The sequence below is a fragment of the Schistocerca gregaria genome, chromosome 6 (assembly GCF_023897955.1).
Source record: "Schistocerca gregaria isolate iqSchGreg1 chromosome 6, iqSchGreg1.2, whole genome shotgun sequence".
NCBI lineage: Eukaryota > Metazoa > Arthropoda > Insecta > Orthoptera > Acrididae > Schistocerca > Schistocerca gregaria.
The window spans coordinates 333,427,974-333,449,912 of NC_064925.1; the positions used below are offsets into that span (position 1 = coordinate 333,427,974).

A 21,939-nucleotide genomic window follows, 5' to 3' on the forward strand; every position below is an offset into this window, starting at 1 on the left:
ATGGCAAAGTGATATTTCCAGCAGAGACTACGAGTGTTGGACAGTAAATCTTTGACAAGGGCAGTTTGGTTGAATCTGGGAGTGGGGCTGAAGGTGAGGCCTTTGGATAGGACAGAGGTTTCGGATTGGGAGAGAGGTTTGGAGGAAAGGTTAACTACTGAATTGGGGTGTTGTGGTTCCAGATTGTGTTGACTAGACTTTTGAGGTGTTGGGGGGAGTGGAGCTGGAAGTGGGAGATTGAGTAGATGGGAGAGACTGAGTCTGTGTGCTATGAGAGGAGGTTGAGGTTTGTTGGAAAGGTTGTGAAGAGTGAGTGAGTTGCCTTTCCGGAGGTCGGAAACCAGGAGATTGGATAGTTTTTTGATGTGGAGGGTGGCATGCTGTTCTAATTTGCGGTTGGCCTGTAGGAGGATGCTATGAACAGCCGGTGTGGATGTGGGAGAGGAAAGATTGAGGACTTTGATTTGGGATAGGAGTTGACGGGTGTGTTCATTGGCCGAGTCGATGTATAGGTGAAGGATTAGTTGGGTGAGGGCTATGGATTGTGCTGTTTGGAACTGGTATAAGGACTGATGGAAAGAAGGATTGCAGCCAGAGATGGGAACTTTTAAGTGTGAGGCGTATGGGGGTAATGCCAAATGTCAGGCAAGCCTGAGTAAATAAAATATGGGAGCGTAATCTGGCTAGGGTGAAGGCATGTTTGCGGAGGGAATGTAAATAAAATTTAATGGGGTCGTTGTAGGGGTGTTGTGACGTTGACATGGTATTAGAAGGTGGAAAGGGTAATATGAGGTTAAAGTGAAAATAAATAGAAATTTATATAGGAAGAGATAAAGGTGTGAAAAAAGTCGAAAAAGTGTTGGTTTGAGATGAGCTATGTTGATCCTGTGCTGAACTTAGGTTGGTGTGAAGGTTAGGTGGTTGTGTTGTCTCCAAAACACGTTAAAGGGTGGGGAAATTCAGGAAAATTGCGAAAAAACTGCGTGTAAATGTATTCAAAGGACTGGTTATGTACTGGCAGATTATGAAAATGAGGCTAACAATTGTTTGACGAATCAATAATAATGTTCAAACCTGTGGGGAGCTGCTAAAAAATGATCCGTTATGTAGGAAAAACGAAAGTTGTTGGAAATAGCTGAGATGGTTGTTTAATGGGTGAAAGGAACTGAAGCTGTGAAATAGTATTCACTAGTTTACACGAAATGTTTGTAAACTTGGAACAGTGGATTTTATAGCAGCGGTAATGTTGAAAGCGTTAAAAGTTTTTAGGTTACGGTTTGGAAGTAAATTACGTATTATTGAGTATAATTAGGCAGGATAAACTGTATGGTAGATTACGGAAAAAGGGAAGATGAATACAAAGTGAAACTACTTGTACAAACAAAAAGAGAAAGTAAGATGATAGAAAAGATTTCGAAATGCAACAGAGACAATAACAAACGTAATTGTTGGGTTCAAATTAATGATGTAAATAAAATAGAAAGAAACTTCCACATGGGAAAAATATATTAAAACAAAGATTCCAAGACTTACCAAGCAGGAAAGTGCCGGTAGACAGGCACAATAAAATAACACACACACAAAATTATGAACTTTCGCAACCGTGGTTGCTTCATCAGAAAAGAGGGAAGGAGAAGGAAAGACGAAAGGATGTGGGTTTTAAGGGTGAGGGTAAGGAGTCATTCCAATCCTGGGAGCGGAAAGACTTACCTTAGGGGGAAAAAAAGGATAGGTATATACGCGCGCGCGCGCGCACACACACACACACACACACACACACACACACACACACACACACACACACACACACACACATCCATCCATACATATACAGACACAAGCAGACATATTTAAAGGCAAAGAGTTTGGGCAGAGATGTCACTTGAGGCGGAAGTGCAGAGGCAAAGATGATGATGAATGACAGGTGAGGTATGAGTGGCAGCAACTTGAAATTAGCGGAGATTGAGGCCTGGTGGATAACGAGAAAAGAGGATATATTGAAGGGCAAGTTCCCATCCCCGGAGTTCGGATAGGTTGGTGTTGGTGGGAAGTATCCAGATAACCCGGACGGTGTAACACTGTGTCAAGATGTGCTGGCCGTGCACCAAGGCATGTTTAGCCACAGGGTGATCCTCATCACCAACAAACACTGTCTGCCTGTGTCCATTCATGTGAATGGACAGTTTGTTGCTGGTCATTCCCACATAGAAAGCGTCACAGTGTAGGCAGGTCAGTAGGTAAATCACATGGGCACTTTCACATGTGGCTCTGCCTTTGGTCGTGTACACCTTCCGGGTTACAGGACTGGAGTAGGTGGTGGTGGGAGGGTGCATAGGACAGGTTTTACACCGGGGGCGGTTACAAGGGTAGGAGCCAGAGGGTAGGTAAGGTGGTTTGGGGATTTCATAGGGATGAACCAAGAGGTTACGAAGGTTAGGTGGATGGCGGAAAGACACTCTTGGTGGAGTGGGGAGGATTTCATGAATTTCATAATTATATGTATAAAGTCTTTTTGCCAATATACATACCTGTTGATTTCACTAATGAAGCAAACCATCTTTTTCTTTGCGCATTTTAAACAATTTGTTTTTCTTGATATTACGCCCCTTTGTTGCCCTTTTCAATTAATGAAATAAGCCAATTTATTTACAATACTTGAAGTGTTACAGCGTCATCTCCCACTATTCAAGACTTCTACAGGAATAGTTTTATGTTTCATATCTCTTCTGAAAAAACCTTTTGCTATTCATGTAGCATTGTTCTGTCCTTATCTTCTGATTTATTGGTCTGACAATATTTCACTTCATATTAAAACTTAGATACCTTTCATTAACAGTCGATTTCTAATTGCCTGTTGCGTAGTTGCTTGCAGATCTAAATTCTTGATTAGCCTATGGATTCCATTTGTAAAGATAGAAGTACTGGAATGGTTAAATAACAAAGAAAATTATTACAAGTGTCCAGTCTGGTATAGCACATTTTTTTAACAGCTACGATGATATGTAGTGATATTTTAATTCGCTAGTGTATAATATTTTGACAGTTTTTGTTATTAGACTTTCCGTGATTATTGTAGAGAAATTGCTGATTGCAGATTATTGGAGCAGCGTCATGCAGAACAACTCCGTGAAGTTGCAGAACAGTTAGGACAGGAACGGGAGCAGCTCGCTGCTCAGGTACACAACCTGGAACAAAGGTTGGCAGCATTGCATGAGGAAGATAGTCGACTGAGACAAGAATTGGCAGCCTTGAAAGTGGTGAGTCTTGTGGTTATACTGACAGCAGCTTAAAGTCGATAAAGTCAACAACAGCTAAATCAGATACCCAGTTTTCCAAAAATAATAGCATTTGTTTGTTGAAAAAGTCCATGTTCTATTTGTCATACATGAGGTTTATTCAAAAAATTCTGGAACATCCGTAATTTCACACCAATTGTGTGTTGGACTGAAATGGGGTTGGCATCCCTACACACGCCCGTGTTTAATGTGTAACTGCCAGAAGTGTCATTGTTGTATGTCTGTTAGTTATTGTTCAGTGCTCTACTGAGCAGAATACTGCGTCACACATTTTGTGTATTTCGAGATGGCAGAGTTAAGAGAAGCAACACTGGCAGTGTTAAGAGGAGCAACATGTGAGCATTAAATTTTACAGAGACACACCAAATGATGCATGAAGCCTACAGTGGTGAGTGCTTAAGACGTACTCGGTGTTATGAACGGTTCAGACAGTTCAGAAACGGCCAGACGGAAGTTAAAGATGACCCTCGTTCAGGACGTCTTTCCACATCTACTGATGACCCTCATGTCAGGAAAGTCAAAAAAACTGTGGGTACCAATCGAAGACTGAATGCCCAAGACATTGCACAAGAATGTAACATTTCAGTTGGATCATGTCATGAAATCTTGGCTCAGTATCTTGGAATGCATCATGTTGCCGCCAAGTTTGTCCTCATGAGTCAAGATCAGAAAGACCTTTGCCTCGCAATCTGTGAAGAGCTTTTGGATCTCACGAATGAGATGTTCCTTAAGTGAATCTATGGCCCCTGTGGACTTTTTTTTCCAATGTTGAAAACCTCATTGAAAGGACGATGATTTGCAATAATAGACAAGATATAAGAAAATTCGCACAGGGCACTTTGCATGATCCAGCAAGAGGCGTACCAAGACTGCTTCCAGAAGTGAAAATGGCATTGGGAATGATTTATCAATTGTGGAGGAGAATATTTTGAAGGAGACCATGCACAGTAAGTAAAAGGTAAATTTGGAAAAATTTTATGGGCGAAGTTCCAGATTTTTTTAACAGACCTCATGGTTCAGTGAAATGTGTGTATGTAATTGCTGCAAGGTAGTAACTTGGAAACACAGATTAAATCTTCCTATGAATGTGTGGTTTTTTTTATACTAGTGCCTCTATTATTGTAGAGGGAAATAACGATTTTTTTTTCTTCTTAGGAGAAAAAAAAACACTATTTTCTGCTTTCACTAGGTCTGATGAAGTATGTCTATGCGTGTGCATTTTGTAAGGAGTGCTTCAGAGAAAGACAAATCCTTATTTTGTTTTTAGTTTCTATTTGTAACATGTAGAGCTGACAGACAGGATATGTTAGGAGATTTAGACAAAGTTTGGTTCATATTTAGTGAGCCACCTGAACAGAAATTTTATTTTGGTCCAAACCCTGTTTTCTGGCCCTTTAATGTTGCCACAAATTAACATTGGTAAATGTTTCAAGTTTACAGCATGTGTATAGTATCACTAAATGCTACACATGTAAGAATCAATTAATCTCACCCAATAAATGGTGAAGTTGTTTATAATTTTTTAGCATAGTAGGTTTATATCAATGGAAATCAGTTCCTGAGAAATAGAAGGGGAACAGTTGTTCAGTTTTTCATCATGTATATTTTATTGTGATTTTATTTTTGTATCACATGTTTTACTTGCTTATATACTTGTTCCCATTCTTGACAACAAAGTGTGTGTAATTAATTCTTTAATTACCCACCATCTTATGGTTTTTCCCTCCACCTTGCATCTCTCTGATTCCAAAATTATTTCTAAAGATAAATATGTGACATCAGTTTTAAATGTTTATTTTGCTCTGTCACTATGTTTTCTTTTCTTTCTACATCAGTGTTAGTTTTCTTTTATGTAGTAGATTGAGCCTTCTTTGGAAGGATCTTATCACAACTAAAATGTGTGTGCATTGAAACAGTAGCAAAGCAGAGACTGGACAATCTTTCTCTCACGTCTAAGGAAGAAAAGAAATGTTCTGCTCTGTCATTGAGATCCGTAATGCACTGTACGTAGTTGCCCCTTAACTCTCTTTAGTATCCTGCTGTATTAATTTATCATACCATAATGTCTTCCTTTTCAATTAAACTTTTTCAATGATACAGGAAAATGAAGCAGTGGATAAAGAAAACCAAAGTCTTTTGGAACAGTTAGAGGAAACCAGAAAAGCCAAAGCTAGCCTTCAGAACGAGTTGGAATCACTAGCGTCACTTCAGCAAAAGGTATGATCTAATGACAGATGTAATAAATTTTAATTTTTTATAATTACTGATAAGTGTATGTTTCTTTGCATAGGGCATGGAAAAAGTGGTTGCTCTTGTTCTTTCACAGTTAGTGCCCAAGTTTGATTTATATCTCTTAGGCATATTTGCAGTGAATTTAGTTCATACAATCTTCCTTGCTTATTTGGAGGCATTAAACTTAATTGTTATTCAGCACATGAATATGTGCATGTGATGTTTTTTATGTAGTGCATGATTTCAGGTGGCTGTAAACAGAGGAACATCTACGTACTTACTCCGGAAGTCACCATACAGTGCGTAGTGGAGGATGCCTTTTCCCACTGTCACCCATTCTCATTCCACTCACATATCGAATGAGGGAATAATGACTATCTTTATACTTCTGCAGAAACTCTGATTTCTTTTATCAAGACTTTGTGGCCCTTATGCAAGATGTATGCTGATGGCAGTAGGATTGTTGTGCATCATTTTGCAGATGCCGGTTCTCTAAACTTTCTCATAATGTTTAGTGAAAAGAACATTCAGATATACCAATTTGGGTTCATGAAGCATTTCTGTAACACTTTCATGTTGATTGAATCTGTTGGTAACAAATCTAGCACTACACCTCTGAATTGCTTGCATGTCTTCCTTTAATACAGCTTGGGAGGGGGGGAATCACAAACTCTCTAGCATTACTGAAGAATGAATCTCACAAGTACTATGTTTACCATCTCCTTTATGAATGAGCTTAACTTTCCTAAAACTCTCCCAATAAACCAAAGGTGAACATTCACCTTTTCTACAACTAACCTTAAATACTCATTCCATTTAATGTTAATTTACATTACACACATTATTTAATCTATGTGACTGTGTCAGGCAGCACGCCACTAATACTGAATTCGACATTATTGTGTTGTTTTCCCTTGCTATCTTCATTGACTTCTTTTTTCCCCGGATTTAGAGGAAGCTATCATTCATAACACCATATAGAAATTCTATCATATCATCCTGTATCCTCCTACAATCACTCAAAGATGAAAGTTTCTTTTATACTACAGCACCATCAGCAAACAAGTCTCCGATTGGTGGCCAGACTATCCATCAGATCGTTTATGTACATAGAGAAGGAGAATGGTCCTGTCACACTTCCATGGGGCATCCTGAGAATATGTTTGTCTTCGATGAACACTTGCTGTCCAAGATGGTGTATTGGGCCCTGATAGTGTGTCTTCAAGCCTCTCAAATATGCTGTGATTGGATAGACAAAAAATCTACTCACCAAGCAGCAGCAGCAGGATAACACACATATAAAATAAGGTCTTACTTACGGAAGCTTTCAGAGCTAGTGGCTCAATCTTCTGGCAGAAGGGTTGAAGGGGACTGAAGAGAGGTGAAGGGAAATAAACTTTAGAGGTATAGGAACAGGGTTGAGTTCGGAAAAGCCTCCCAGAACCCCGGGTTAGAGGATCCTTTTCATCCTGTCCAGTAAGTCTCCCATGACCCAGGGTTCTAGATTGATTTTCGAACTCTACCCTTTTCCTAAACCTCTCAAGTTTCTTTCCCTTCAGTTCTGGTGCAAGAAGAAGCCACTGTCTCCAAAAGCTTGCGTAAGTAAAACTTTTTTTTTTAGTGTGTGTGTGTTCTTCTGCTGCCACTTAGTGAGTAGATTTTTTTATCTATCCAATTACACTATATTGTCAAAATTGATTATTTTCATTGAGGCATATTTTTTATGCTCAGACCTTTGTTAAAAGTATGCAGTGTGGTATTATGACAAATACTTCCTGTAAATCTAGAAATATGGACTCTGCTTATTGCTGTGCATCCATGCTTTGCAGGATATAGTGTGAGGAAAGGGCAAGCTGAATGTTGCACAAGTGGTGCTTTCTTGATCCATGACCTAAACCCATGATGATATATGATTGATTATCCAAACATCAAAACTTGTGTCACTCATTTCTTTAACATTTCACATGTACAAAAGCCTGTTTAGTTTCACATATTCTGCACAACTGTAGTAAATGACACATAAATTTCAGAAAGAAATTCAGCAGTATCAGGGTGTATACACCTGGGAAATCCGGGAAAAACCTGGGATTTTTTTAATCGAGGAGAAAACCGGAAATAACCTGAGAATTTTTTGAAATTTCGGTAATTTTTCATTGTTTTAGTTTTCAGTTAAATTCTTGGATTTTAACTGGTAATAACTGATACCCTGCCAAAAAATATTACTGTATCCCTCTACTGCAGAATAATACTGCAGCAGTAAAACATAAGCGAGAAAAAAAAGCAACAAACGTTAGTTGCAAAGGAAATGCACCTTTTACAATAACAAAGCAGTGTGCACACACAAGCATCTCCTAGCAGCAAAATGTGTCAAAAGCCTTAGGACAAAGACTATGCAACACTTAGTAACAACAAACTGCTTCCAATGAGTGCGACGTCAGATTAGTGTGTTGCCAAAGGGCTCAGGTGCATGCACAGTCAATCACATATGAGCAGTACCCTCTCCCACTTCTGGCTGCTTGAAGCCAGATGCTAAATTAAAAAAAAATTGGCCCAGCCAGATTCGCGCATGCAAGATCAGTCTGAGTTGTTGTTGTTGTGGGGGGGGGGGGGGGGGGGGTTAGTCTTCACATGACCCCTGTTTACGTTTAGTGATTTTGCTGACAGCATAAATCAGCAAGAACTATACAGAGTACTGGAAGAAGCTGGTATATTTGCTACACTAATAACACTAATCAGAATGACAATGACATAGACAAGAGCAAAAGTAAGATCCTTAGCAGAAAAAGTGAAAGCTTTGACTGTAATAAAGGTATGAAGCAAGGTGATAGTCTCTCCACTGTCCTATGCAATATAGCCCTGCATAGAGTAGTAAATTTATGAAAACTAGCCAGATATGTGCATATGCTGATGACATTGCTATAGTAGGAAGAAATATAACTACACTCCAAGAAACATACTGGGCAATAGAAACAGAAGCCTTAAAAATTGGCCTCATAGTAAATGAAAACAAAATAAAAGATATGGTAATTCACAATCTGAGGCCAGAAGAACCTCTAAAAACCTAAACATCAATGGAAAATGCTTTTAACTACTTGGGAGCCCTAGTAATAAATGAAGACTATAAGAGGAAGGATACAATGAAGGCTATAAGAGAAAGGATACAACCAGGAAACAGAGCTTTTCAGAAATAGCCTTGTTACAAGAAAAACAAAACAGCCTACATATAATTGCCTAGTCTGCCCAGTTATCACATATGGGTCAGAGGTATGGACGTTAACAGAACATGATAAAAATGCACTAAGAACCATTGAGCAGAAAATACTGTGCAAAATCTATTTGCCCATAAGAGAGGAAGAAGGCTGGAGAATATGCCAAATTACAAGAGTTAATACAAGGTAGGGACATAGTAAAATATATGAAATCACCTTAAATATGATGGCTAGGACACTTGGAGGGAATGGCAGAGGATAGAATTCCAAAGAAAATCATGAAAGGTGTGATCAATTCAGCTAGGTGAAAAGGGAGACCTAGAAGAAGATGAATTGATGATGTAATAATGGATCTCACCATTATGGGAGTCTGGAGTTGGAAAAGAGCAGCAAATAACTGAGAGGTGTGGAGGAGGATCGTTGAAGGAGCCGAGGCTCTCCAAGGGCTGTAGTGCTACTGAAGAAGAAGATTAAGATTGTGCTGTTTCTTCTTCATTTACAGCTCCCACGTGGGATAAAAACAAAATGGATTTCTGTGACCCGGAGCTATCAAGTGAATTAAAATACATTCACATAATTATTGAAGGCTGTGATATATAATTAGTTTCAGTTTTCTGATTTTATTTTATTTTCAGTTTTTTGGTAGTCAAGCATTAATCACCTTACAGAACAATGAAGCTGTTTTTGTTGGTTTGTTAAAGAACTGTGGGCTTTCATTAATCTTTTCCACTGAGGCAGTCAATTTATTTGAAATGAAGCATTTTATTCCACAGTATAGGTTAGTTCCAACTGTTCACTGAATTTCAAGTGCATGTTTTCGTCCTCTGGCACATATGGCGATATGGTATAATAAAGAACCAAACATGAGATAGCGTAGTACTGGTACTCCAAGAAAATTTACATCTCGAAAATCACACTGAAAAGCTTAATATAGATTGGGGCCTACCGCATTGTGGATCTGGACATATGAATGTGGACTTCAAGCCGAATTATGCATTTCAGCATGGTTTACGAAATTCTGATGCTCTTGGGAATATCCTCTGATGTCCTGTTTCTTTTATGACATAATGTAAGATCTTTTAATGCATTATATGTACAAACATACAGGCTTCCTATGCCTCATAACTGCACATGTTCAATAACGCCTGTGTCCTGGTGCTGAAATGAACCTGTTTCCAACAGGTCTCAGTAAAATATTGCGAATAGTGGTTTGAAAAATGTTACTTTCGAAGTAAATTTCCTTTTACACAAGTTGAATTGTGTTACATATGAGTGTGTCCGATGTTTCTTAAGTCACAGAGCATTTGACTCTCATTTAAAACGTAACACTTTGAGGACCAGTCACTTAGAATAATTTTGAGCTCAGAAGACCAGAAATTTATGTCATTAGTTCAAATTTTACTGCCATATTTGTGTATTGTATGTTAAGGTGTAACACCTGTAAGAGAGACCAATATTACATGTGATAGCTTAGCTTAGCTTCTCTAGTAGCTTATTAATATTATATGTGAAGGCTTAGCTTTTCTTGTAGCTGCAGTATATACATATATTAATTTAAACAATTAACTTTTCCTATTTGTGTGTTTTGGTACTTAATAGTGATGTGTCCGTTGGCTGACTACATCATGTGTCGTATGCCCTGGACATCTGCTGTCATCATTTTACTTCTCTCCTTTACCTCTACCTCCCCTCTCTCTCCTGTCCTCTGTCCAATCTCCCGACTGCATGTAGCTGCCCTACCCTAACTCCACCTTGTCCCTGCAAGCTCCCACTAGTAGACTTCACCATCATGAATCCCTATTTTCCTATCCATCCCAGTCCCTTCCCACCCCAGCCCCTCCTTACTCCCACCCAGTTGCCTCTCCCACCTTGCACTGCTGCCCATAGTCTCGCTACAGCTGCCAGAGACTGTGTGTGTGTGTGTGTGTGTGTGTGTGTGTGTGTGTGTGTGTGTGTGTGTGTGTGTTGTCTTTTTTGGACAAAGTTATTGTTGGCCGAAAGCTCATTTTGTGACAGTGTTTTCTGCGACTCAGCATCTCTGCTATTTGGTGAGTTCACATATATTTAACATATTTCACATTTATTTGTACACATATTTCATCAGTATATCTAGTGAATTTTGCCCTGCAGCTTCATTTTCATGCAGCTCAATGTTTATAACATTGTATATCATGAGCTGTGTGCTGTATAATGATATGATTATATGTTATATGTGGCTACTGTCCGCAATGTGTGTTGCGAATACAGTGAGTAGTAAATTAAAATGTCATGCTTCATGTGCAGTTTTTCTCTGTGAACAGTGAAAATGTAGTACATGATAAACTCTTCCTTTCGTCATTTTGTGGGTGTCAGTGAGAAAAAGTTTCACAAACGTTTGAAATTATGTGTAAACTGTGTAGTCTTTTAAGTACTCTTGTTCTGAAACACTGGATGACTAACATATGGGTATTTGAATGTCATGGACTACACTGTTTTTTCAAACCCATCCCCACTCCCACACTTTTGATATGAGATGTGTGAGGAAAGTAATGAGAGCGATCTGGCAATGCTGGGTTGTTCTACTCGTGTAGACCTGTGTGTTCATCCCTTCCAGATGCTCAGTCTGAGTTTGCGCTCATACGGTTTTCACACGATTTTTGAGAGAGCTGCAAGTGAATGTGTGTGTGTGTGTGTGTGTGTGTGTGTGTGTGTGTGTGTGTGTGGTTTTTTTTACAAAAATGGAACAGTTGAGTTGAGAGCAATATTATGACATCAAGTTTTGTATTAAACTTGGGAATCTGTGAGTTTGACATTTGAAAAGTTGAAAGAAGCCTGTTGGGACATTCCTTACCAAGAGCACAAATTTTTCAATGGCACAAATCATTTTTGGAAGGTTGAGAATAGAGGTCTGCACGGATAAGAAAAGTGCAATCCGCATCCACAAGGTCCTAATCCGCATCTGCATCCGCAGCAATTAATCCACATCCGCAAGTTCCTTATCCGCATAGGCATATATTTAAGTTTTGAATGAGTAGTTAATAGTAATAGACAGTAGTACTTAGAATTATGATATGTAATGACACAGTTATAGTTAGGGTGCCATTTCTGCGACAACTTAACTACTATTGAATTCTTAAATCACAGGAAATGCTCTATACCTACTCTAAAGCAGACCATTCCAAACAGGAAAGCATTGGCGCTCCGGAGCACACACAGTAGCAGCTCAGATCTCGTGAGATTGGAAACACTATTTAAAAAAATAAAATTCAATGTAATAGTATTAAATGATGAAAATACGTGTATAGAAACAATTATATTTCGCTGCTCTTGTGCCAAGGCAGCTGAAAATGACGATGGTTTTAAACTGCTACTAGCACATTGCATCATTTACCGACAGTTTTTTTGTACTCACTGCTAGGATGTGTCAAATTTTGAAGCCATTCATGTCAGCTGATAATTATATTATAGCTTATGCATTCAGTCCTCGTTATTTCCAGGTGAAAATATTTACAGCATTAGGCCTACACTACAAAGCGCTGGCGCACCTGTGAAAAAGTTAAACTGCCAGCAATAATTGATGTTGTCTGGAAGAAATGACTCGTCTTCCGATGAGTGACAACAAAATCAGTGGTTATAGAAATTAGGAGTCCATTTAGCTTTAGCTAAAAATACGATTGAAATCTCGAACCTCACCTTTTGGCTGATTTCTCGAATTAAGACCTAGCGATAAATGAAATGTCTGTTTCATTCTCAACTAAACAAAGTTTTTCACACTTTAAAACATCCTCAACATTGGTCTAAACTAAGACAAAATTTGCAATAGATTTCACAGTTAATACTTTCAGTGTTAAAAAATATTTTTTTTTTCAGAGTTTCATGGAACTGCAAACAATTTTATGATGTCTATATAAAAACCATTGTCCCATAACTTCAAATGTTAGGCACTGTTCCCTGTTAAGCAATACCGAGTTACAGTTAAAACATTCAATTTTGTTATGAATTTCAGCCCTTATCTTTACTAATTGGCTTGTAAATTAAAAGACACATTATTATTTTGGATGATTTGAATATTTTGTATGTTTTCAATGTGATCAGAATAATCTTTCACGGGCTATCGCAGTCACAGCTTGTTGGTGGTCGTGAGCCGTAGTTTTGAAGTCCCACTTGTAATTAATTACAAGGCCCGCCGTGCCACCACTCTGGCCGGGCTGTTTCACTGTTCACAAAGATCGACAATGCTTGGCGGCTGCAAATGTTACTATAGTGCGCTAAAATTTAGGTAGGCACTTATGAGATCATCATTTCCTAACAATATTGACGTATTAGCTGTTGAATGTTCTTGTTGCGAAGAGTAAAAACTTAAAATTGAGCTCTTTAATATGAAAATTACAACAAAACAAATTGCTTGTTAAATATTTCCTTCTTTTGCATAATGCTACTTAAATGTTCTTGTTGTGAATAGTAAAAATACTAACAATATGCTGAGGAAATTCTTTACTATAAATATTACAATAAAATCTCACAGGCTTCAGATTAAATATTTTCATCTTTTGCTTGCTTCTGATTCAAATACTGTGAAAGAAAGAATCAGATGAAACAAATTGTAACTAATTCAGATAAGTCCAAAAAATACAGTGAAGTAAGAGAAGCTGTACAAGTACCTTTTTACTTTGGAAGATTACAGTGCAAGAACGTGATGTCATCAATCGTCTGTGGCTTCAAAGACGTGCGTCAATCCTGCATTATTTGTCCCGCTGTAGAGAAGCTTCTGTCAGATGGCATGCTAGACGCAGGAGTGCAGTGCACGAAGTATGCGAGTTCTGAAAGACGCGGATAGACGTTTTCACGTCCATGCCACCAAGCTATCATGTCGATGCCTTCTGAAAATTGGTCTTTATCATTCGTATATATCTGAGAATTTCATCTGATGTGAAGTCAAGATCTCTCGTCGATTCATCTTCTGAGGAATTGTCAGATTCATTAAAAAGTACGTCAGACTTCTCTCTCTCTCTCTCTCTCTCTCTCTCTCTCTCTCTCTCTCTCTCTCTCTCTTTTGCAAGAATTCCAGATGTTGTTTCCTCCTTATCTTTTCTTTTAACTGTGGACAATTTCTCGCAACATAATTTTTTCCTTCCTTTACAACTTCATCTTTTTCAGCACTGCTAAGAAATTTTAGGTTTTTATATTTTGGATTCAAATACGTTGCAAGTTTATTGGTTACTGTTATGTCCCATTTGCTGATAATCTACCAGAAATGGGTTGTCACTATCATATTTATTTATTTATTTATTTTTATTTTTATTTTTTTATTTTTTATTTTATTTTTTTTTTTCCAAGGAAGAAGTTTTAACTTCAACAACACACATAAATAAAGCGTAGGGGTTTTGGAGGCTTCGAGATCACAAGAAGCTATTTTAAATGGTGTCAGAAAGGTTATTATACCTTCCAGTATCTTCTTGTCTATAGAATCAATCAAATTAACTTGGTTTTTCTCTGAAAAAATTGACAGAACATCAAACCATTGTGAATTAATATACTCAAACATATCCAATTTACTGTTCCATCGTGTGTCTATATCTCCTTTCAATGACTTCTAAAGGCGATTCTGAAGACCAGATCTTTTAAAGAAAGTTCCGATAGCTCGACAGGAATTTATTAGTCGCTGCATGTCACTCTTCTTATCATTCGCGTCTCCTCGAGTCATGTGCTCCAGCACAGTATTAAGAATGTGTACTGAGCACGAGAGCCTCTTGTATGGGCGAAGTGCTGCCACACTATTTGGACCTCTATCCGTAATGAACACTGTTATTCACAGCACTGAATAAATCGAACGACCGTAGTATCTTAATTAATTCAAGTTCAATGTTTTCTCCTGTTTTTTTCATCTCACTCTCAAAATTTCTGGTGCACAACACTCAATCCTCAAGTATCACTTCTTCATAATTAACATAATGTGCAGTCACTACCATATAGTTTATTTTACGGTACAAATCAGTCCAGTTAGTGCTCCACCTATATCTCTGAATATATTCTTCACTTCTGCGGAGACAGTTTCAGACTTGGCCCCCACATCAATAAGAAACTGTGCCGTCTTGAGAAACCCAGATTCACACGCAACTTCGAATGGTAAAATGTCTTTTCTGACAAGATTGATAAGTTTTTCTGTCGCGGCTGTCTTCAAATTTGGCAGAACTTCAGGAACTTTCACGTCTCTTGGTATTTAAATAAGTAATTATGCTACTTTGTCCAGCCTCACACGAATGTTTTAGCAAATTTGAAGTTCCACTTTTGTGTCCAGTGTAGGACATGCAAAACAACCCACTATATCTTTTATCTTTTCGTTGTCTTCGAATACGTATCCAAATTTTTTTTCGAATTGGCGATTTCAATTTGTTTTCCTTCACTAATGTAAAATCACCTTTTTTCACCTTACACAAAATTGTATCCATAAATATAGTGTTCATTTGAAGAAAGAACTCTCACTGATATTTGCTACGATGCTCGTTGTCACTCGGTCACTACAAAGTGTGAAGGCAGCGTAAAATTGAAACGGGCACCTGTCTGGTAGACAGTGTCAGCCAAGTGTTGTACAAAACGTCAGGCAGTAGTAGCCGACCGAGGCAGACACAGCAACAGGGAAGTAACCAGTTTTGTGATATTTGCGACTTCCTAACAGGAGCGAATTTTATATCATGTGTGTGCTTTAATAGTTTAGTTTCTTGAGTTTCTGCGTGTAAATTTAATATCTAATTCGGAAAGTAAACCTATTTTGTAACATATTACAAGTTCATAATGAGGGACGAATTATTTAGTTTCACCTGAGTGTTTTGGTAGTTAGGTTTTTGAATATCTGTGTATTATTAGACACAGTTCCTGCATTTTCGTCAGGGTCTACAGTAGAGTTGCGCGGCACGTACTGATAGTACATTTATGTGCATAGTTCAGTTTTCCACAGTCTTTAGTATGGACAGGGACTGCAATTCTTGTGTGCAGACATGAGCCGAGTTGGTAACACTTCGCTCTCAACTTCAGGCTGTGATGGCTTTGGTTACGCAGATTGAGGCTGTAGTGGATGGGCACCACTGTTGTTGGCTGGCCTTGGGGATCCAACGGATGTCCAGCATGTCCAAGTCCTCCAATCGGTTCTCACCGGTGGCTAGCGCAGTTACTGCTCACACTAAGGTTGACACCTCACCTGTGGTCTAGTGGGAGGTCGCCCCTGGGCAAGCAGGTGCTGACAACGTCACTGAACGAGATGCTGTCACATGTCCAGTTTCAGAGGAAATCACTCAGCCTGCAAGATTCGGGCAATCACAGAGGGTTGGATTATTGGTAGTTGGGAGCTCCAATGTTGGGCATGTTATGAGGCCCCTTAGAGACTTGGCTGACAAGAATGGAAAGAAAAGCAATGTGCACTCCGTGTGCATACCGGGTGGAGTCATTCCAGATGTGGAAAGGGTCCTCCCAAATTCTATGAAGAGCACTGGGTGCAGCCAACTGCAGGTCGGTACCAGTCATGTGTGTCACTTTGGATCAGAAGAGATTCTCGTGCCTAACAGAAGTGATAAAGGCTGCCAGTCTTGCTTATAAGATGAAAGCAGAGCTGACCGTTTTCAGCATAGTTGACAGGACCGACTGCGGACCTCTGGTACAGAGCCGAGTGGTGGTTCTGAATCAGAGGCTCAGATGGTTGTGCATCCATATAGGCTGCAGATTCCTCGACTTGTGCCAATGAGTAGTTGGGTTTTGGGTTCCGCTAAATAGGTCAGGTGTCCACAATACACAGGAGGCAGCTACATGGGTAGCAGGGGCTGTGTGGTGTGGACTGGGCAGTCTTTTAGGTTAGAGGGTCTCTGGGAAACAAAAGAAGGGCTTCAGTCAGATGATAGGGTGCAGGCTGAACACAGGAAGAATGTAGATACAGGAACGATTGTTTGTAAATTGTCGTAGCTGTGTTGGGAAAGTACCAGAGCTCCAAGCACTGATGCTCAAATCATAGGCACTGAAAGCTGGCTAAAGCCGGGTATAAGCTCAGCTGAAATTTTTGCGAAGACCCTAATGGTGTTCCGAAAGGGTAGGCTAAACACGGTTGGCAGTGGCGTGTTTGTTGCTGTTAGAAGTAGTTTATCTTGTCACGAAATTGAAGTAGATAGTTCCTGTGAGTTAGTATGGGCAGAGGTCATTGTTGGCAACTGAAATAAAATAATAATAGGATTCTTTTACCAACCTCCCAATTCAGACGATACAGCTGCTGAAAGGTTCAAAGAAAACTTGAGTTTGATTTCAAATACGTACCTGACTCATATTTTAATAGTTGGTGGTGACTTTAATTTACCCTCGATATATTGGCAAAAATACATGTTTAATTCCAGAGGTAAGCATAAAATATCATTCGAAATTGTGCTGAACGTATTCTCTATAAATTATTTTGAGCAGTTAGTTCATGAGCCCACGTGAATAGTAAACGGTTGTGAAAATACGCTAGACCTCGTAGCAACAATTAATCCTGAGTTAATAATGAGCATCAAAACTGATATGGGGATTAGTGAACACAGGGTTGCAGTAGTGAGATTGAATATTGTAATCCCCAAATCCTCCAAAAATTGGTGAAAAATATACCTATTCAAAAAATCAGATAAAAATTCACTTGATGCCTTCCTGAGAGACAATCTCCACTCAATCCAAATTAATAATATGGTTGTAGACCAGATGTGACTTGAATTCAAAGGAATAGTATCAGTAGCAATTGAGAGATTGATACCAAATAAATTAACAAACGATGGAGCTGATCCTCCTTGGTACACAAAACGGGTTAGAACACTGTTGTAGAAACAACAAAACAAACATGCCAAATTTAAACAGACGCAAAATCCCCAAGATTGGCAATCTTTTACAGGAGCTCGAAATTTAGCACGGACTTCCATGCAAGATGCTTATAACAGTTTCCACAACAAAACTTTGTCTGAAACCTGGCAGAAAATCCAAAGATATTCTGGTCATATGTGAAGTGTGGTAGCGGCAAGAAACAATCAATGCCTTCTCTAAATTACTTAATAAAAGCAAGTCTTCTGGTCCACACTGTATATCAATTAGGTTCCTTTTGGAGTATGCTGATACATTAGCTCCATACTTAACAATCATATAAAACAGTTTGCTCGACAAAATATCTGTACCCAAAGACTGGAAAGTTGCACAGGTCACACCAATATTCAAGAAGTAGGAGTAATCCACTAAATTACAGGCCCATATCGTTAACATCAATATGCTGCCGGATTGTTTTCAAACGTTATGAATTACCTTGAAGAAAACTGTCTATTGACACACAGTCAACATGGGTTTAGAAAACATCATTCCTGTGAAACTCAAGTAGCTCTTTGAGCGCTATTGACAAGGAATTTCAGATTGATTCCGTATTTCTGGATTCCCGGAAGGCTTTTGACTCTGTACCACACAAGCGGCCCATAGTGAAATTGTGTGCTTACGGAATATCATCTCAGTTTTATGACTGGATTTGTGATTTCCTGTTAGAGAGGTCACAGTACATAGCAGTTGACAGAAAGTCTTCGAGTAAAACAGAAGTGATTTCTGGCATTCCCCCTGGTAGTGTTATAGGCTCTTAGCTGTTCCTTAACTATGTAAATGATTTGGGAGACAATGTGAGCAGCTGTCTTCGGTTGTCTGCTGATGATGCTGTTGTTTATCGACTTATAAAGTCATCAGAAGATCAAAACAAATTGCAAAACAATTTAGAAAAGATATCTGAATGGTGCAAAAATTGGCAGTTGACCCTAAATAAGGAAAAGTGTGAGGTCATCCACTCGAGTGCTAAAAGGAATTAAATACCTAGGTATTACAATTACGAACAACTTAAATTGGAAGGAACACATAGAAAATGTTGTGGGGAAAGCTAACCAAAGACTGTGTTTTATTGGCAAATGTAACAGATCTACTAAGTAGACTGCCTACACTACACTTGTCCGTCCTCTTTTAGAGTACTGCTGTGCGGAGTGGCATTCTTACCAGATAAGACTGATGGAGTACATCAAGAAAGTTCAAAGAAGGGGAGCACATTTTGTATTATTGCGAAATATGGGAGAGAGTGTCACAGCAATGATACAGGATTTGGGCTGGACATTGTAAAAAGAAAGACATTTTTTGTTTGCAACGGAATCTTCTAACGAAATTCCAATCACCAACTTCCTCCTCCGAATGCAAAAATATTTTCTTGACCCTGAACTACATAGGGAGAGATGATCACCACAATAAAATAAGGGAAATCGGAGCCCGTACGGAAAGATATAGGAGTTCATTCATTCCGCGTGCTATATGAGATTGGAATAATAGAGAAATGTGGAGGTGGTTCGATGAACCCTCTGCCAGGCACTTAAATGTGATTTGTGGAGTAGCTATGTAGATGTAGAAAGATGTTCTTGAAAGGCTCAGCAAAAGGATGAATCGAGTAAGACCGGATATTGCAGACAAGTGGATGCCTCAAATGGCTTTCCTGTTGTTCCACAGCCCCCCTTTTCACCTGATTCTGAGTCCTTTGGGCTTTTTGTTCCCCAATTGAAAAAGTCTTAAAAGGACGTCATTTCAGCTCTCTGGGGAGCATTCAAAACAATGTGACTGGCTTTCTAAAGACCATAACAGTCGAAATCTTTCAGCAGCTGTTTTTGTGTTTAATTGGACACAGGTTACATAATTCCTGGTATCATGTGAAGGTGGTTTGTGTGCTTAGAAATGACCTCCAATTAGAAAATGCCATGGCTGGTGGGGCAGACATTACCAACTGACTGCTGACGTAGTGTATAGAGTTGCATCTCCGCTGAGAGCCTAATGTATGTCCCACATAGCATATATTGCCACCACCAGACAGCAAACATAATACATTGCTTGAATTCAGTGGTCCATTCAACACTTATAACTTAGTTTGGCTTTGATTCATTGATAGACATCTTCATAATCTAGATCCTTGGCAAGAGCAGCATCTTGTCTTTCTTCAACATCTACTTCCAAATCTACTTCTCTCTTAGTTCTTATCAACTCAAGGAGTTACTTTCCAAAATGTTGATCTCCATGCAAGCATTTCAAAAGTTGTTAAGCTTTTAAAACTGATGGTACTGTCACAGGTATGTAATTGTTATATCTTAAGCATCCTTTTTGTACACTGCTATAACATAATTTATATAGTGCTGTAGATAAGAGACAGTTACTCATTGATGATGATCTAGATATTGGATATGAAATTTTACTCACCAGGCAGAGCCACATTACTGTGAAAGGATTTTCACCAAAATTTTAATTTACCTGTAAAGAAAAGAATATTATAAAATAAAGCTACAACTATAAAGTGTTATTACTCGACTGTTGCAAATTGACTGAAGCAAATAAAATTTAACTGGTTTTTCACTGTCCAATAAATAGCTCTGCTTTACACAAAAAGGTGTAAGTCCATGTATAGGAAATATTTGATAGTAAAGCTCTCCTACAGGGAATAGTGACAACTTTATTTGAACAAAAAGGTGTAAGCTTGTTTTGAAAACTTTTTTTGTATTTGGAGTAACATGCACAAATAGAAATAACATCCAGTCAAAGGGAGGGAATTGTGTCCTGTTAAACTGTGGAAATTGGATTTGCACCCTTCTGTTCAAAGAAAAGCAAAAAAAATGGAAAGAATATCTGAATTTCTGGGATGTACTCATGGAAGGATGTAATACACGTTAGATATAACTGAGAGACTTTTGACAACAGGAACTAGACCCAGTGTAGGATACACAGCCAAAATTTACGTATTACAGACTATAGATGATATGCTGAGAATTTGGTGCAGACTTGAGAACAGAAATTGACTTAAGAAAAATTACGAATTGCATCATGCTCACAGACTGCAACACCTATTAGAGTTTATTCAATCTGTAACACACACATGCAGATTATTGTTGCCTTTTAGGTACATACATGCAGACATTGAGGACCGTCTTTTAAAAGATTAATTGTTATTATTTCTCATGTTCATTTTGTTGCTTCTGCTCAATTTTTTTCAGTCAGAATTAGTTTTTAACCCGTAGTTTGTGCGTTTAGTTTTTGCTATGACTGAAATGAATTACTCAATTTACTGTCCTTTTTTCTATGCATTTCAAAAGTCGTTATATCTTCTCCATTTGATAGATTGATAAACAAGTATGTATACCAATGCTTAAAGGTAGGTAATGTTTTATTTCAGATTAGTGAGCTGGAAGGAAGTCGAGACATGGTTGAGCCTCTTCTTGAACAAGTTGGGCAGCTTCAGACAGAAAATACTGAGCTGAGAGATCGCAATGATGAATTAAAGATGAAGATAGAAGCACTCACTGTACAGTTATCAAGGCTTGCTAGGTAGGTCGTGGTTCAATTACAATTTTTTTTTCTCTCCACATGATCTTAGGTTATTATGTCATCACTTGGGTATTAAAAATAAATAATGGTTATACCCAAAAGGGTTAATTTTTTAAAAGTAGAATCACAAGAATAATGACCGCTTGTGAGATGTACTCTACTTGGTTTAGAAAATCAACGGTTCCAAACAGTATAAGATTAGTGAGGCGTCTTAATGTGCATCCCAGACATGCCAGGATTCAAATATAGATTTGTTGATGGCCAATACTTGCAGTGGATCTCTCTGTGTGTGAGCAGTTAATCAGATAGGGTGGTTCCATGCATATGGGTGCTGTCATCTGTGAGGGGATATCTGGACCAACTGCACATCTGAAAATGTTGCACATGTGGTTGCATTATCTCAACTTGACATGTCCTGTGAAACAAAACATCTTTGCCTCGCTCTGTTGTATCAGCTTGGGGTTGGAGTGATCTTGCCCCTCTTTCCAATCACTCCAACATATTTCTCTTTCCTCCATGACAGAGATAATCTTTCCAAAAGCTGGTATATTGTTTTCTGCTTCTAATATGTCTTCTACCAGTACTGTAATTTTGACTCTGGAGATGATTACTGGTCAGCCAATATGCCTCTTTAAAATTTTTCAGGAAATTATTCTTTTTTTTATTCTTTTGATATAGTGAGAGATAGTATACAGTGAATGCAGAAGAGGTAGCTAAAGTTGTCCTCATAAATTAAAAACTCTCAGAATCCAGGCTGTGGTGGTACAGTCACATAATATGAAGACTTGAAGATCATGTCATAAAAAGGGTCTTTCTATGGTTACAGCTCCACAGGACTTGTGGCCTGT

At 38.6% G+C, this 21,939-nt stretch overlaps 1 protein-coding gene across 7 annotated transcripts in view; it reads left to right on the plus strand.

The window, feature by feature from the left end:
• LOC126279138 (blastoderm-specific protein 25D) overlaps positions 1 to 21,939 on the plus strand; it is a 139,363-nt gene that overhangs the window by 33,213 nt on the left and 84,211 nt on the right. For 6 of the 7 annotated variants that reach the window (XM_049979646.1, XM_049979647.1, XM_049979648.1 and 3 more), the window contains exons 8-10: positions 3,095 to 3,257; positions 5,397 to 5,513; positions 20,940 to 21,091. In XM_049979646.1, coding sequence (XP_049835603.1) covers positions 3,095 to 3,257; positions 5,397 to 5,513; positions 20,940 to 21,091 — 432 coding nt within the window. Of the gene's footprint in view, positions 1 to 3,094; positions 3,258 to 5,396; positions 5,514 to 20,939; positions 21,094 to 21,939 lie in introns of all 7 variants that reach the window. The other variant, XM_049979645.1, reaches the window with a different exon arrangement.